At 41.1% G+C, this 18,989-nt stretch overlaps 2 protein-coding genes across 6 annotated transcripts in view; one reads left to right on the top strand and one right to left on the bottom strand.

Moving 5' to 3' along the window:
• The window catches only part of LOC118226887 (lipopolysaccharide-responsive and beige-like anchor protein), a 212,269-nt gene that overhangs the window by 66,220 nt on the left and 127,060 nt on the right, over positions 1–18,989 (bottom strand). For all 5 annotated transcript variants that reach the window (XM_035416849.1, XM_035416853.1, XM_035416854.1 and 2 more), the window contains 2 exons: positions 18,007–18,150; positions 15,506–15,642 (listed from right to left, as the gene is read on the bottom strand). In XM_035416849.1, the coding sequence (XP_035272740.1) occupies positions 15,506–15,642; positions 18,007–18,150 (281 nt within the window). The remainder of the gene's footprint in view (positions 1–15,505; positions 15,643–18,006; positions 18,151–18,989) is intronic.
• LOC118226889 (protein mab-21-like 2) lies at positions 11,598–13,381 on the top strand. The gene has a single exon (XM_035416860.1). The coding sequence runs from the start codon at positions 11,955–11,957 to the stop codon at positions 13,032–13,034; it is 1,080 nt and encodes a 359-aa protein (XP_035272751.1). The 5' UTR covers positions 11,598–11,954; the 3' UTR covers positions 13,035–13,381.

Raw genomic sequence — 18,989 nt, 5'->3', positions numbered from 1 at the left:
CGTGCAAGGCAGGCAACCGCACAGTGACAGCACGGACATGGCGCTAACGTCACTGTGAAACATTACTCTACGCCATTGCTTTACTTTTTGTGAGACAGCCATTCCGGAAAGAGGTGAGAGAAAGCATGTAGTTTCACATTCAAAATATAGTAATTCAATGTAAAAAAAAAAAAGTATATATATTCCTATTTTATATTGCAATTGCCATCTCCCAGGAATGGACAATGCAATGGAGCTGTACTGCTGCTAGACTCACTAGCTAGAATTTGACGGGGAACACTGGTGCAAATGGGCAAAATGTGATGTCTACAGGATACAGGAGATCAACGATGTTCTCAGCACAAGAGCCAGGGAGGACCTTGCCATTGGAGCATCTCTTTCCCCAAATCTTAAACTTAGAAAAGGCAGGACTGAAACTGTCACAACGCTCATGCTCAGACAAAATGGCAAGCTTGAAAATACAACACACCCGCTTAAGACCCAAGGACTCTTAAAGGAATCTCCAGGGCAGTGAAGCTGATTACTGGGATCATTACCCTGAGGGATTCATGGGAAAACTGAATCTCAGTTACAAAAACTCTGACCTCTGAGTTGTCCAAAACCACACAGTCATAGGTGGCACAGCAGAGCAGTGGTCAGGCTAACTGGTCTCCATCTCAGAGGGTTGTACAGTACACTCCCAAATGGCACTCGAAATGGGATCATTTCAGGAGCAGTACAAACAGATACAATGTAGACTCTAAGCTACGCAGTTCAACCTGAAACAAAATCGCAAAAACATTTAGGCATAAAATAAATAATGCAAGAAATGCATTTGGCCTGAATCACAACGACCGTTTGGGAGCACAAACGCACGGCGAGGAAGATGACAGCGAAAGACGACGCTGGTCAGCCCGGAATGTTAAACCGAGCCCATCCATCAGCCGGCCACGCTCGCTTTTGTCGGTTCCATCAGCCAGCGACTGAATGAATAAATAATAGAAGGGGAATCAATCAGGGGAAGTCTAGCTCGGGACGTGTCTGGAGGCTGCCCTGCCCCGCGCCTCAGACTTGGCAGGATAGATGGTCTGTCTCGCGGCGAGATGCACTTCGGCTGCCGGAGAGGTCCCGCACACAGCCTCGCCTCACCTCCAGCCAGACACGGGTCCTGTTTTTAAGGTGCCGATTGCTAACGTAGTCGTTTGCCATCTATTTGACTTTCCTTTAATTTAATTTACCGTAACACAACGTACAGTACTGCACACGACAATGTAAATGGTTATCAATTCAAAATGTGGCATAAATGTTAGCTATGTTTTGATAGCTCTGCTTTAGTTGGCCTGCCAATATAGCATCTTTAAACTGAATTGGGGAGAGACCGAGGGAGGGAGGGAGGGAGGGAGGGAGAGAGAGAGAGTGAGGGAGGACACAAGGGAGAGTGAGACAGAGAGAGATTAGTCATCATTAGCACAAGATCTGACACCAAGTCTAAGTGCTTCCTCGTGATGACCAAGTGGCAACAATTTTTCCCCCTGCTTGTCACTACCGATTACGCTTTCCTTTCATGAAAATTTAATCTGTGTCGTTGGCTGATCCTGCAGCACATTTCTGCCAAACAACAAAGCTGAAGCTAACCCAGAATAGTGCAAACACAGCAAAGGGAAAAAAGAAACAGGCCGTGCGCGGTAGGAGAAGATTAAAGAGCTGAGCTCCGTGCCCTTGTACATCCTCCACTATATGAACACTAAACATAGAGTTTGCTGACCTAAGTCTTCATTGCTTGGTCTTCATTATTTCTCCTGCTGATAAAGTGTCAACAGCTCCCTTTCAACACCAGCACTGCAGTAATTTTAATGTTAAGGTCGCCAAATTCCAGCGTGTGACACTTAACATGGCCGCCGCTTCTCTGCTTCCTTTATTCGCTCCGTTAACGAAACGGCGGGCGGCGCTCCGCAGACACGCCCAGAACATCTTCACCCGGGGAGCCGGGCGTCCGGGTCAGAACCGTAAATTTCGACGTCGTGAAAATTACGGTCGCCCGGGACAACGTGCGGCAGCGGCGGCCGCCGTAAAAAAAAAAACGAGCTCCCGCGGCGCCCTCCTTGACTCGGGAAGATAACGCGCCGCTCTTCCCAGCTGAATTCTATTATCAAATCTTAATGAAGGCCTTATCAGGAGACAAGATCAGTGACCTCAATCACACTGTACCACTTCATCTTCCGCGGGATAACCCCGGTCAGGTCCGCGAGACGGCGAGGGGCTTGAGTGAATATATCAGGGTTATTGATGTGTTTGGAGGACAGATAAGGAAAGACGGAGGCCTCCCTTTCCGTCGGGTCTATAATAATACGGAAGCGCGCGCTACAGGAGCCGCGCGGCTGTCATGTTTTGAGCTTGACGGCACGCGTCCGTTCTACATAACGTCGGAAACTAGGGCGCTTACTCCAAGAAATGTGTTGCGAGTTATTTTTTCCAAAACTGTTTCAATAATTTTGAATAACTGGAATTTTGAATTGTTCACACATGCTTTTTGCATACATCTGCACATGATAGAGTGAAGCAGACCTGACTCCTGGAGCAAACAGGCAGCAGCATAGCATGTTGTGGAAATGTTTTGATGAATATCCATAGCATTTATTAAGAGGAAAAAGTAAGACAAAACATGAAAAGGGGAAATTGCGTACGTCTCTGTGCATGTTTGCCTTTAAAAGTAAATAGAAGGCTAGATTTTAAAACCTGTTCTTGTTACTAAGAACATAAAGGGAGTTAAGAATGAAATGGCATGATAGATATAATGATAATGAGCATGTCGCTTGAATGCCTTTCGGGGGCTGTAATTACACTGAATGTTTTGTTCACTATTACAAGGGGGTGGGAGGTGGGCTGAGTATACATACAGTTACAGTTATACTTAATTTTATAGTTAATTTTTGAGAGGACAGGAACAAAGTTCGGTTAGAATCGAGGAGAGAGAAACAGAGTCAGACAGAGCGAGAAAGAGCAAGAAGAGAGAGCAAGAGAGAGAGAGAGACAGAGAGAGAAAGAGAGAGTGAGAATCCCTTGCCTCCCTGTGAGCCTAAGCGATTTATCGAGCGTCCCAGGATGCACTTTGTCAGTCCTTGGGGTGGGGGGGTGGGGGTTGGATATGAAGGAGGGCTGCGGCTACTCTTCCAGAGCTCATTGATAATGACATACCTGCTTCGCTGGCCTTTTATCCATAGCACATGGTACTTAGGGCTAACTGAAAAATCAATAGGCCCTGTCACACGGCCAGCCGTCACAGTGCTCCCTGACTGTCAGCTGCAGTCACAGGTCGGCCCTGACAGCCACGAGGGCCAGCCGTCTCCCGGAGCCGTCAGGGCCGCCTTCCTGTATCGGACAGCCCCACAAAACAGCACGCTTTACCCACGTCCTTAACCAATCAGAAGCCTCGGAACTTCGCCCATTCCGTCAAGTGAGAGCCAAGGAAATGTGCCCTCGGATTAAACAAAACTGAGAGGCTACACGTTTGTATTCTACACGTTGTTCCTTCAGACAACAGTAGCTACATCAGTAATACTGAGCCCTCAACCCACAGGAAACATGGGATAAATATTATTCATTCCAACAGGAAGAAGCAGAAAGAATCAACCAAGTTAAAATGTCAAGGTACAGTATATGGAGGTAAACTTCCTAGCTCCATCGGTATAACAAAATTACAGTGCAAATGTTTTACACCATCAGTCAGTACACCACCATTCAAACACACTGTAAGCATCTTGTGAAATATTTGGTACATTTTAGGGTCACTAATTTCTAGATAAGGCAGACAGTCGCCATGGATGCCAATGACATATAAACAGCATAATGCACCAGCTAATCACCCTTGACCACCAGCAAGTCCTCCCTTCCCCCTACACCGCACCCCCCACGCCGCACCCCATTTCTCACTTCACTTTGTGCGACACACGACACGGGGCGAGCTGCAACACAACACCGCGTGTAACGCGCGGGGTGCGGCGGGGGCACCAACTGTCCGCCATCGCAGCGGCGCGGCGCGCCGGGGCCTAACAACGAGGACGAAGCACATCTGCTCCATGACTTCATCGGGTCTCCCAGTCAGGGGCTGGAGGGGGGGCGCGCCGAGCAATTAGCGGCGTGGGCCAATTTCTCAGGCCGCCTCCCGTAGCGGGAGCAGCTGGGCCGGGAGTCGGAGGGAGACGGAGGGGCGCGCGTCGGAGCGGGCCGAGAGGCGAGGGGCGAGGCTCTATTTCTCTCACGTTTCCGCCAGGAGAAAGCTGACATTCCTGCTCGCCGCTCGCTCTGAGGTCCGAAGCACGCTAACTCGAACGGACGCTAAAATAAAAGCCCTCCAGACTTTCTCCCGCTCCACCCCCCCCCCCCCACTGCCCGTACTTTTCACCGATCCTCTCATGTTGCGAGCTCTGATCGTGTTCTTTTGTTCTAACAAGCTTTCATTTGTATCATCTCGGTTAAAGATTTATTTCGACCGTCATTTGTTGGACCAGGAGGCACTTTAAGCAGGGACATTTTCCATCTGAATAAATTCACTCATTTATTCAGATGGAAACTTTTACAAGAATTTCAGGCTAAAAGCATTGCTAAAGTACAACGGTGGCAATCCATCTGGGAATTCGAACCTGAAAAATTCCAGTCACAGGCCAACTTCCCCCGCCACTTAGTTAAGATGGATGGCTTTGATTACCACATCCACATATTAATTATACAACGATATTCCCAGGCTTCTGAAGCTTTATTGCAGGACAGGGCACGATCCCTTCAAGGGAAAATAAAGGCTTAACACAAGCAAGAACAGAAGTATTTAATCTGGCCATCTGTACTGTGGGAGCGGTGACTCTAAGCAGGTGTTGTGGGAGATTGGCACAGCTCTTGACCCAGACCAAAGTCCGAGGATCTGGTAGCAGCACATCTCCCAAAGGGGGCATATCAGCACTGCAAGAGACCGCGGACACCGTCTATCTCTGACCGCGGGGAGCTAGGAGATCAAAGGCCTGCTAGCAAAACGCGCAGCCGGCCTCCTCTCTGTTCAACACAAACAGCTCTTCAGGATTCACTGATAATGCGGGACGTTTGAAGAGCAGAAACAGCAAGAGACAGAAATTATCTCCGTGGAAACAGAAAAAAGGCACCCTGTCTCAAAGTGTTGCTGATTTTCATTACTTAACTTTAACTCGGTCACCGGAGAGGCACAAAGCTTCCGACAGACATGAGTACAAACGTTTGGCGAGTACGCTAAATGTGGACAGATTTCTTAACCGTTTTATGCCTATTATCAACAAACTTTCCCTCCGCGTAAAACCCACTGAACCAAATCAAATTCAGCCAGGTTCTACTGAGGTAATCTCGCATTACGAGGGCAGTGTTACTCGATCAGAGATTTATTATACAGCTGCGCCCTAAAATATATATCTTCTTATTTTAATTAAGATTGACCGAATGCATTGTTCATTTCAATTTCAGTCATCATATGAACCCTCAGCAGACACAAAAACCACCCAGCCTTTTCATTAGTTAAGCGCAAATACTGCACAAAATGTTTTCTTTATAAAAGTGGAATACATTGAGAGTAACATACAACAAACATACAGTCACAGCTGGAAATAGCCCAAAGAGCTCTTCTGTAGTCATATGAGGAATGCAGAGGAAATACATTCTTAATGAAAACTTTTAAACTTAGCACTCGAGAGAGTTGGGAAATTCACACAGCATGATCTAAAATATTTGTTTTATTTCTGCCACTTCGTCACATAGGGTAAAACATAATGATTCTTTAAACAAGCCCCCCTTCTTCACTATTTTAAAAAAGCAAACTTCATCATTAGCTTTGGAAAAAAATTAGCATTCTTTTTGCATTTGCAAACGTGGAGAGTATTAGCGCCTGGAATGAAAAGTGAATTTGGACCCTCTAATGCATTTGGTCACTGTAATGTCAACATGATGTAAAATATCTAACAAAGCTTGTCTGTAAACATGGGTGAGTTATTACCATCTCACCAAAGATTTTGAAGTGAAAAAAATGAAAGGAGGGCAAACTGCCAGCTCTCGTTGGAATAAAAAAAATATATGTAAAAATTTCACGTTGAAGCCTGTGCTGCTAGTACTGGTTAAATGTTAGCGCTGAACAGCTCGGCAAAACGTTGCGTTCAATGTATTCCAGATAACAGCTCTCTCCACCTTATTGTTCCCGGGTACCATGTGTTTGCGTTGGAGACGAGACTCGCAAAAGTGAAAATAAAAACCACTTTCCTTTAAGGTTTCCAACAAAGTAGTATCATATGGTATTAACTGACTATCCCCACCACTGATTTAATATGGGCGGAGAGGTGAAATATTATGATAGTTTTCTCTGTGACAGATTCAGCACAGTTTTTGTTTATTAAACTTCAATTTAGTTTGCTGCGCAACAAACTGAAATTTACTAAATCACCATTTGTCTTATATAGTCACTCACAGGGGGGAAGTATATTTAGTTTAACAGTTAAAATGTATTTCATCATGTTTGGATATTTTTTCACCACTTGGAGTGCATATTCATCGTTTTGGCCCTTAATTCTGATATTAGACAGTCCTGGCAAAAAGGTTTTGAGGAGAAAAAAATCCCATCATAAATAATTATGAGTATTCCTACAGTTTCCTCACGTGAATCACGGAAAAAGAATGTTAAAACGCAACAGTCAGAGGTTTTTAAAATCTCCATTATAAATTTTGCTTTTAAGTAAACCTCATGTCAGTTGTGCTATCACAGTCAATCATTTTGGCCTCTCAGCGTCTACCTCTGTACAAGTAAAGCTTGGTTCACCAAATATTCCTCTTTAAACTTGAGTTCAACAAGTACATGCTTGGATGGTTTGAGTGTACCCCAAATTAATCTCAGACTATTGGCAAGGCAGTGTACAGTGTACCCCAAAATTATAACCAAGAAGAAGGGCAGGGATCACTACATTTTGTTACAAGCTGATAACATACATGTATATGCAAAACTCTCAACAATTAAAAAACTAGTTTCAGACAGCATATTAAAATATTTTACACACAGATCACATGATCATGTGGATACCTCGCGCTAAAAGCTTGCAGTTTTTTAATCTATTTACAGTGTCTGGAATGCGGCTTTTTTCATGTTTGAAGTTTCAAAAGAAAAATATATATAGTTGATAAATCAATCAATAAATCACACACACACACACACACACAAATCTAAATTACCATCAGCATACCTGACATGCTCCAACAACCAACATCAGTTCTAAAAAGGGATGTTTTAAAAAAACACATTTTGTCCCCTGACCCTTAACCATTTAATTAGTTTCTAATGTCTGAAAACCTGGACTTGTCCAGCATCATATTCTGAAAATGAATGATATACAAATATGGCTGCCAGGACACACAGTCAGCCAACATGTCATACTTCTGCCATTACAAGTTTTAAATCAAACCCCAGCATCTAAAAAAGTACAGGGGGAAAATACCATTCCAATAACAGCACAAAAAAAATATTTCCCAAATTCCCATTTTCTATGTCATGACAGCATTCTGAATTATAATAAACAGTGTGTGAAAACAGGCAAAACTGTTCCAGCATTCACATTCACACTAATCATAAAGCCAATGACAGCCATAATTATTTCTTCTTTTTTGCAAAGACATCTTAGCATACACCAGAAAAAAAAAGATTCAAACCCCAAAGTTTATCTGTACTCAAATATCCATTTTGAGGTTTTAACATATAAACCTATCACCTTATTCCAAATACTCATTGACAGACTAAAAATAATCTTATAGTAAGCCCCTCAAATGAAAGTAGCAATTCAGTATGAGAGAATTGCACAAGGAAACTGTCACTCATCAACATGTTTGACACTCACATTCTTGAATTCTTGGAGAATATTGAATTCTTCTCACACATGCGTTTTTATAGTAAGATAATTCAATGGGATCCTTTTTTTAATTGTGTGCGTTCCTTTCAGGGGAAAAAAAAGATTTTGAGGCGTGATGCATGGTGCGGTCAACTCTCAAGTCACTGAACCCTGTGCAGAAGGTTCAGTTCCTGCTATGGCCCTCAGCTGTGGTCCCTTCTCTGTCTGCTGCCTTCTCTTGTTTATATCTGTCTAAATAAAGCAAAAAGCAAAACACCCCCCCCACAACAAAAACAAAAAAAACAAAAAGAGGGTGGACCTTCCAGCTCTCGTTTAAATAAAGAAATAAAAAGAAATAAAAAATGAGCCTTAATAGGCTCCCGAGTGGCTTAGTCAGCACTCAGCAAAGGCACTTTCCATAAGCAAAGGCCTGGCCCTATAGCGTAGACATCATCTGGATTCTGTCACTAGCCAATTACAAGTCTGCAGAGGCGGGACACAACTGGGTTCTTCCCACCAGGGGTAGGGTGGGTTAGAGGGCTCCTTAGATTACTGCTGCATTAGCTAATTCAGAATGATTCGCCAGGCACCCAAAGGTTACCAGTAGTTATCACGGAGAAAGGTGCCTCAAGAGAGATACTGTTAGTGCGCCCCTGTAGTACTGTGTGGCCCAAAGTGTGGAAAAAGACATGGGCAGGTCCACTGAAGGAGTTTAGTCACCTTGGCAAAGATTTATTCCAAGCCTGCAGTAAAATAATGACTAATATAACAAATAGATTATATCTCCCAAAACAATAAAGTCCAATAAATAATAATAATGACAATAAATGCCCTCTATCCACAGTTAATCCACAATCAGCCAGGACTGGCTCTGCGAGAGATTTCACAACAGGCAGCAACTGGGAGTCTGGGTTTTGTAGTTCCCTACTGTGCTACTGGTCTCATAACCAGAGCAGAAATACATCTAAATTACATATAATAGGCTTTAACCCGTATGTCATACTGCACTGTTCTACCAATAAAAGTAAACCAGGCTTGTGCTTGCTCTTTTTCTCTCCTTTTCCCTCTCTCTCTCTCCCTCCTTCTTCACCCTCACCCCATCCTGGATTTGAGAATGTTAACTACATAAAAATGTTTTCGCACGGGAAATATTTTTGGACTGGCTGATGGGAGACTCCATTAATATGGCAGCATGTCTCCACAACCATATTCCAAATATGGCATTTCAGGTGGGGGAGGAAAGGCAGGTATGCCTTCCACACTGTAGTTTGGGGGTACATAGCTATAGCGTTTTTTCCCCTATTGGGGTTTCCATCTGTGTGCAAATTCACCATGTTGAACACAAACAGGACGCATGTTCTGCATTCTAGTACATTTTAGACATAAATAAAACACAATAAAACATTGTATAATATAAGTTATGTTGAATACATAATTATGCAAACTTAAAGCCTGCAATGCCTTAAGATGACAGCCTACACAATTCATTGAATCATTAAATTTAGAATTTAAACAGCACTAATACCTTATATAAATATGCCTCTAATTTTAAAAATAAAAATGCAAACCATGCTGCATATAGTACCTTTATTAAGACTCCTTAATGCCCAGCATTCACCATCCATATTATATTTGGTAAAGAATTGAAAAAGAAACTAATCGTATTGATTCGGTGTCGTCAATCGTTTAGATTAAATTACTATTTATACGTGTTCACAAATATTTTTCACATCTCTTCACTCCATAGACATCAGGTCGCCTGTGGGTTCATACAGTAGGCTATAAAACAGTGACACCTATAATCGCACGAATCTGCTAAACGGGCTTCAGCAAAGCGTGCGTTTCAGTCACAGAATGTGCACCCATACTTCCCTCAGGCATTGACTGAAAAAAGAAAACCCATAACTGCTCCAAGATGCCGTACACAGAGCAGGAAATATTGTCGCAGTGATCGATAGTCTTTTTATTCTACTGGTAGTTCTTTGTTTTTCGTCATTCAGTTGCATCACAACGCCATAGGCTATTCGGCTCGCATAGCTTGTCATCGTTTCCCCACCTGACGCGAGAGCTCTTAAGCCATCTTACATTAACTGCCCGGAGAGCACTTCACTTTCAAACCCGGTCAAGCGCTTATAAATTATTCATACTGACAATTTAACTGGCCACAAAATAATTGTCAACATTTTCCTAAGCAGGCCTACTTCTAGAAATAAAGCAACTTAAAAAAACAAGATGAACAGTAACACATTATACAAACGTTTTTCTTAATATACGAATGACGAATGCATGTAAATCAATTTCTCCCAGGTTATACAGTTATGGTTATTTAAATAGAATTTCAAGTAAACTGTCAAGACAGAAGCAGGTTTTTCTTAAGTCAAATGCTGCACCTTAAATACTGCACTTTTGCGACAGCTAATTATTGTTTTATAGAATCACAGCGCACAGCCAAGAACTAAATGTCTGCACTCACATGTGTGAAACGGCGTAAATATGTCTCCGGGCTTTACCGCGGTATAACCTAATGCCTGGTAAATGTGCGACTGACAACAATTTAGGCGCACTGCATCATATAGCCCATATATATCATTAGGCTATTTTAGTAGCCTATAAATCTAGTTCTGAAAATCCACCATAGGCCTTCTCTACATTCCTTAAATATAAATGTATATTTCAAATAAGTAACCAAAAAATGTTGAGCAAGCGAGCGACTAAAACAAAAATAATGGCAAACTACAAACATTAAATTCAGCATTATTTTAACTCTAAACAATTTGTCAGTTTAAGGTCAAAGAGCGTAACATAAAAGTGACTACAATTTATGAAAGGTTATAAAAAGTTACCGTGCTAACTATAAGATGAAAATATAGTTGATAAAGCATTATTCATTCCGTTCAAATAAATTAATATTCAAAGGAAACACGGTAAAATCCAACACAATTCATACAATCTACAAAATTACCATAATCTCTGTAGGAATTTTGAGCACGGTGCTTTACTTATCACCCATTGGCTTTTTTATAAACTAAGAAAGGGACAGAAACACCTGATTTCCAGCAAACATGTTTGATTTATTCTGGTTATGAATTATAGATAAATCGCAATTACACTAACGGCGAAGCAAATAAAATTTACCAAAGCGCGATATCCAATTAACAGGTATAACCGCTATTCCAAAATGTAGCAAAATTACCTTGGTCACTTCAGAGCTCAATGTGTTTCCGTAAGGGGTGAAATGAACGAAATTAAAATTCGCGAATGATATCCTGTATAACATGAACACATATGTCTCGCTATTTTTTATATTAAAAACAATGCATAAAGCCAACATTAGACGTGCCAAATACAACAATTACAATCATATAGCCTATAATTACGACTGCATTAATGTTCTGTATGTAAACAACCCCACTTGTAGTTAAACGCAGTGATTAGATAGAACAAGAATCATGACTAAATAAATCAAGTTAAAAAGATTTGCGTGGCATTGCGACTGTTTAAATCCTTAAGCATTTATATAGTATCTAACATTGTAAGGGAACACTGTTTTGTCGTAAATAACGAGTCCCTCAACCTGCAAAACCGCAGCTTTGCACTGGTCTAGTCTCTCTTGCGCGACGTGCTTCTCGGATCAGCTGCAATTGGCTGCGCCCTCTGACAGGTCTGCTGCTGATTGCAGGAAAAGAAGCTCCACCCTCTTCATCTCAGATCGGGGACCATTCATAAACTAAACAACTCCTGAGCTCCCGAGTCTGGACACAGGCAGACAAGGTATAATAAGGCGCACTAACACAGGCCACGGAGTGAGAGAGATGACTGATCTTCACACGGTCAGATCTTCATCTTTGAGCACATGAAACCGAAGAGACGGACGTATCAACCTCACTAACTCGCGCCAACATTTGAGCGGACTGACCTGGCTGATTCTTAACAGTTTACTGCATCAGTCAATTTCTTCCTGGAACTGACGTGCATCCAGTGTTAACGTTAAGTTTTTTTTATTGTTCTGAAGCGTTTTGCCTCTGGCTTTACCGGTAAGCGTTGGATCCGTCAGCGTACTGCGACTCCCCGGTGTACAGCCCGGACCTCTGCCCCAACATGATAGCTACACAAGCAAAGCTTGTTTACCAGCTGAACAAATATTACAACGAGAGATGCCAGACTCGCAAAGCGGCCATCGCAAAGACCATCAGGGAGGTATGTAAGGTGGTGTCGGACGTCCTCAAGGAGGTTGAAGTGCAGGAGCCCCGTTTTATCAGCTCCCTGAGCGAAATCGAGGCGCGCTACGAGGGGATGGAGGTCATCGCACCCAATGAATTTGAAGTGGTACTCTACCTTAACCAGATGGGTGTTTTCAACTTCGTGGATGACGGGTCTTTGCCTGGGTGCGCGGTGTTGAAGCTGAGCGACGGGCGCAAGAGAAGCATGTCGCTCTGGGTCGAGTTTATTACGGCCTCGGGTTACCTCTCGGCACGAAAGATCCGATCCAGGTTTCAGACGCTGGTGGCACAAGCCGTGGACAAATGCAGTTACCGTGACGTTGTTAAGATGGTAGCGGACACAAGCGAAGTTAAACTGCGGATCCGGGAGAGATACGTGGTCCAGATCACTCCGGCGTTTAAATGCACAGGCATTTGGCCTAGAAGTGCGGCGCAGTGGCCCATGCCCCACATTCCCTGGCCCGGTCCTAATCGGGTAGCAGAAGTCAAAGCTGAGGGCTTCAACCTCCTCTCTAAAGAGTGCTATTCTTTAACCGGGAAACAGAGCTCGGCGGAGAGCGACGCCTGGGTCTTGCAGTTCAGCGAAGCAGAAAACAGGCTATTGATGGCAGGCTGCAGAAAGAAATGTCTCTCCATCCTGAAGACGCTGCGCGACCGACACCTCGAGTTGCCGGGACAGCCTCTGAACAACTACCACATGAAAACCTTACTTCTGTACGAGTGCGAGAAGCACCCGAGAGAGACCGACTGGGACGAATCGTGCCTGGGCGACCGCCTGAATGGGATTCTGCTGCAGCTTATCTCTTGCCTGCAGTGCCGCAGATGCCCCCATTACTTCTTACCAAACTTGGACCTGTTTCAGGGGAAACCACACTCGGCCTTAGAGGCTGCAGCAAAGCAGACGTGGAGACTTGCGAGAGAAATTCTCACGAACGCAAAAAGCTTGGACAAATTATAGACCAGCGCAACGCAAAAGTACATTATTGTTAGTACTACTGTACTGAGGACCTTAAGATCACTTCACTGTAAGTGGGAGAAAAAAAGTGATCGTTCAATTCTCCAAGTAATGTGAAAGTCTTTTTTCAAAGAAGCAAATGGGACATTGCAAGAAAGAAAGTTAAGGTACATTTTAAGATAAATGTATTCTGTGTGTTGTTTTGTTTTGAATGTTTTCACAAAGTGAAGAAACTTTTATTTAAAATATGCACAGTCTTTAATGCAAAACATTCAAATGTATAGTGCCAAGTCAAATTTTCATTATGTCAGCTAAAATTGAGATGTTAATAAAAACAAAACAAAATATAATTCGGCGTTGTTTTTCCTGGCTAATCTGGTTCTAGTGGGTTTGTACCGGTAAATTAGATAGCTCAATTGAATAGGCTACCAATATCAATAAAAATGATATTCGCCGACTTGACAGTTTTAAAATATTATCATATAAAATATGAAATAATAAAATTCAGTGTCGACTACTACGGATATTGGCCAAATTAATACACCTCACTTCGTATTTTCATCTGATATTCTATTATTGATGACATAAAATGATCATATCATTGCATTTTAAGATGACATTCTTCTTGTTCTACTACTACTACTTTGATTATTATTATTATTATTATTACTAAGCTAAACAAACAATATATTTGTTATATATGTTATAATATGTAGAATTATGGGAAATATTTAATATTGTCGGATTGATCTGAAAGTCTCACAGAGTCTCTTTAATAGCATAATAGCTAACACAGGCCGCACGGGCCTAATGGAACCAAAATTAGAATTGTATAATGGCAGTATAAAGACATGCAAAAAGTCGGTGTCTGTTTATCCAAACATAAATAACCAATTTTGGGCAGATAACCTCTGTATACAGCAAAACAAGCCACCACTTTAGACATTAAAGGCCTGTACAAAAGTAGTAGGCCTATACACTTCGTAGAATACCAGTTACACTACTGTGGGCAACTTAAAATGAGGTAGCCTATACTTGCGAAGGGCGAGGAAAGTCCGACACAAAGCAAACACACGTAATAAACGTGTCCTCGGTTTATTTTACAGATTTCTTATTTATTTTGAAACAAGTTTCAATTAAGATAAAAGCGTTCCATATGTCAAACAATTTAGAACATGGGGCATAACCACAAACAGACACGCAACTGTGTTATCTTACTATACTCTGCATGTTTCGGGGTCAGGGGTTGCATTTTAAATAAAATAGCATTTTTAAAATGTATTGGCATTAAGACAACATATCTCGTGCCATTGTTACTACGAATTAAAGGTGGGATATTTACATTTGCCAAAATAAATTAAATGTTACATTTATCCATACCTGGAAGCTGTGGCAAAAAAAGCCAGGATTTCAATTTATAATGTTGGACTTTTTCACAGTATGCCGTATGCTATAGTATACACACACGTTCATATAGCAAACGAAAGCATGTTACACCTGATAACTGGTAACATAAAATATTACAGGCAAAACGTACAAAAGGAAACCACAGGCCTATGCTTATGAATGGCTTTAGTACAGTAGCCTACTCTGCGCAGAAATGTAGACCCAATGCATGCACAAGGCATTTTACATTAAATTGAAAAATCACATGAACATTTAAACAAACACACCTTGCAATATTGTTTCTATTATTTGTTTGACTACGTCCGAACTTTTTCATGTGCATTTCAAAATAGCATCACAACACAGATTAAACACAACGAAATGATATCATTACGTATTTTAAAATATTTAAGAAGCGCCACTTTATCTTTACCAATAATTCCACATTTTATAGTATGTTCGTTAGCAAAAAACATTCTGCACGAAAATTAGGTATCACGACTGAGTAATATTGCTTCTCTCCTTCATATTAGAGAGGTCTATACTGAATCAACTTCCAAACCGTTATAAAATTAATAGTAATAGTCCTCATCGACATTTCACACTTATCAATGCTAATTCACACTTAAAATGAGAAGTGTACTAATGTTGATTTTCATAATTTAGAGTTTGCGAACACTACAACTGAACATACCGAAGACTTCTAAGATTTAAATATTTTATGGTAATTGTTCCTATTAGCAAATTTTACTGTGTGATTTTTAAACATCATTAAACAAACATAGACATTTCCTGAATAAGAAACGCGAGTGTATACCATGCCCTTTCTTAATTCTGTATCCTACAGTGTGTCCAGCTTATTCATTTTAAAATAATAAATAAAACGTTATGAAGTGTTAATGTACTTAAGACCGTTATATTATGGTGATCGCTCACAGTACGGACTGGAGCATGAATACAATACGCAATCCCTCTGCTCCTTGGGGGTGGGGGAGGGGTTAACAGCGTTGCAAAATACGTTTTTAATGTTCATTTTACAACTGACATACAGAGGCTTTTGGATCAATGGGTTTAAGCCCCTCTCTTACCTTTGGATCGATTTTCTTAAAGCTGGGTTCTTCTTCATCCACCTCGAAGTAGAGCTCTGAGGCCGTGATGGACAGGGTCCCTCTCACTGCCACCGCGGGGGCAACCAGCTGCGCTCCGGTACTCAGGTTCACCGAGCCTGAGAGAGCAGACAGAAAAATAACTGTATGGTCACATGCTGCGCTACTTACCAAGGGGAAAAGAAACATCACGCATTGAGCACAACGAAAACAAGTCGACGTCCGTTAAGATTGTAGAGTTTATAAAGTTTGCAACAGGGGCGTTCATTAAACTCTCTGAATAGGTCTTTGTCGTTCAGAGGCAAATATGTGAGTTTAATCAGGAAAATTATATAAAATCGAAGGTTTTGAACGCTTTTGCTGCTTTCACTATAAAGCATGATGTTAAAACGCGGCATAGCCTGTACTTGTAAGGCTGCATAAGGCTCTGTTTGTTCTGCAACCGAAAATCAAAGGCCGTTGGGGCACCGAAAATAAACAGTTTGAGCAAATTGTATGTGCATGACAAAGACGAAACATCATCTTTATTACAGAAAATAGTAATCTTGTAATCAGTGCCACTACCGCTATTAGGCCCACTGCTGCTATTAGTATTATCGCTCACATAGCTGTTATAAGAGTACAGGATGTCAGGAAGACCATTCAAAGCAAAAGGAACTGAGAGACTCCTCATTCCTTCATTATAATAATTTAATTAATTCTGTTCAGGCAAATTAATATGGTTACAAGTCGTTAATTCGCGGATGGTCGTGAGCCTGCTTCAACAAAGAAATGTATCAAATGTAGACCAAATGAACCGGTCTTTAAAAAAATCGGCTGTTCGTCAACATCCATTGATTGCGGTCCGCCTAATCTCTCATCAATCTTAATATATGCCAGTATGACAATGCGGAAACCGCTGGAGGGAGTCCGCAGCAGAGCCCGCGCAGGCTGTGCCCCCAGTCCCAGATGTATAAATGCATTGTATTACATTGTCTGTACACCGGATAGGCACGCGGAGGCAGTCTGATTTCCCCAAGCACACGCTCGCAAATGGATGAAATGAGAAGATATGTTCATTTGCTGTCTCTCGGCTGCCCTCTGCGCATTAGCACGTGATGCTGGGGAGAAATAACATTTTTTCAATCACCCTCAGACATTCAATTACACCTGGAAGCAGACAGCTGCGGGAGTGGGGAAGATGGGGGGCCCTGCCGGGGACCCCCTGACAATTTCCACTTCATCTCAGAACAACGTACTGTATTAGTCAGGATAGCCCTTTAATCCTATTGTCACTGTGAGCATTTTATAATTGCACTTCCCGCGCACCTCTGTCACACTGAACACGCCATTACTAGAGTACAACAAGCGAAAACCGCAGGATTATGTCGTAATCCGATTAGCGTGATCTTCGATAACAAAATAATAAGATGTTAAAAATATGTTTAAATGCCGACGTAATGGCGAATTTAAATGCATAATACTGTGTATTGAATTGAAAACGTTTAAACATTTAGCATTTCAAGTAGTCTACGGATGTTTAGATTATCACAGGCGTCTGAACTGTACTTATGATTTAAATTATTATTGATGGCATAAAATATTTCTACAGCCCTAGCAGTGACCAGCTATTATTAATGGATTATAACCATTAGTAAGACTTCACTAATAGCTATACATCCTAAACATTCAAATGAACGAATACGGAAGATATGCTTCTAAATAAATTGACACATTTTTATCTCCTCAGTGTATTTTGTTAATATAGTATTAACAGTAGGCGATGAGGCAGACAAAACGACACAGTTGCAGTAACAGAAAAGGTGAGTTGGGCTGACAGTCCTGTCAGAAATGTGGTGTGAATATGCAGGGAATGGCAACATTTTATTTTCTAAATATATTTTTCCACAGGATAGACCCTTCTCTGAATTTCTTCTGCAGCAGCGACAGCTCAGAAAACAAGGTTAATGGTATCTAACACTAATTATTTCAGATAATATTGAAAAATATGGCAATAATGCAAAAATGCACATTGCACCTCTATTTCAGCTGTTGACAACCTGTCTATCTCAGGTTCATGGCGCTCATCAATTGAATAAAACAATTTGACAATCTGTTGACACATATAAGTAATATTGTTTTGAAGTATGTGATAAAATGTGGAGTTTCATATATAAAACAGATTATTATACATTTTAACAAGCAATTTTAAGGCTCCGCTGGAAGCTTTCTCCCGAGAGATTGTTTGCCATAGCAAAAGCGAGAATTGCATAGGGGATTTTTGCCCACATCGATCAAAAATAAAAGTGTAACCCAAAGACGGTGGCATGAACGTAACACTTGGTAGATGGCAGTGCAAATACCGGGTGCTAAAGAGCTGATGCCATTATTAAAAATACTTATGAGCGAGCCTTTTAATAGGCGAGCCTGCTTTCAGATACTGTGCACGCGACGGAACAGGCGGAAAAGCGCGCCATTCAACGCTCAGGACAGACTCTACTCACCCGTTAAGTTTTCTAATTCCTTATCCTCCAAGGATGACAGAGCATCACCGTCCCCGTCCAACAATAATTCACTCTCCGAGTTCTGATTTCCCAGAGCTTGACTCCTGATGGACTGTTTGCCTTTCAGAACATCTTCCTCGAGGGCTGAAAGAAGAAAGACATGTTCAATCCTTCATGCGTAACTGCGTCCTTATTTTAGCTGCATGCAATGTTTTTCACAGCTCAGGGAAGACTTTATAAAAAATAATCTTACTTTAAACACTCGCGTTGTAAACGTTAAATCCTTGGGGAATGTTTAATTGCAGCGAACACAACTAAACATGTTTGAATAGTTTTTTTAAATATAATTGAAACCCTAAAATAGCACATCGAAAAGAACAACAGGTTATAGCTCACATTTATTTTTGAGTATTTCTGAATAACATCTTAAGGATGACATGGTGCAATTTATAGTTTAAGCCTAATTATGATATGGGAATATATAACTAGGCTATTCGAAACTAAAAGCTCCAGAGATGAACTTTTGACATTTTGATATTTGACTGCACATAACGGTTATTTTTATGCTTGGTTTTATTTGAAGCCAGTTTATGTTTTCAATACAGGCAAATATTTGCTTTTTTTATTTATAAAATGTCAGAGCACGTAAACACAGTGTAAAATTTATGAAAAGTAGGATTGGCCACAACCAATAAAACGAATGCAATTGCTCATTGCGCTTTAATTGTGCAAATGTGTGGCAATTATACAAAAAGCTGCCCAAGCGGCGAATTATGGCGTATATATCGGTTATGAAAATGATTGTCTGATTCACACTTTAAATAGGCTACTCAGCCTAAATTAACGTAATTAGTGCATATAATAATAATAATAATAATAATAATAATAATAATAGTAGTAGTAGTAGTAGTAGTAGTCGTAGTAGTAGTAGTAATAGTAATAATAATAATAATAAAAATAATAATAATAATAGTTGTAGTAGT

This window comes from Anguilla anguilla, chromosome 5 (assembly GCF_013347855.1).
Source record: "Anguilla anguilla isolate fAngAng1 chromosome 5, fAngAng1.pri, whole genome shotgun sequence".
NCBI classification, from domain to species: Eukaryota; Metazoa; Chordata; class Actinopteri; order Anguilliformes; family Anguillidae; genus Anguilla; species Anguilla anguilla.
Note: the sequence above shows the minus strand (reverse complement) of the source record. Positions and strands in the feature narration are given on the sequence as shown.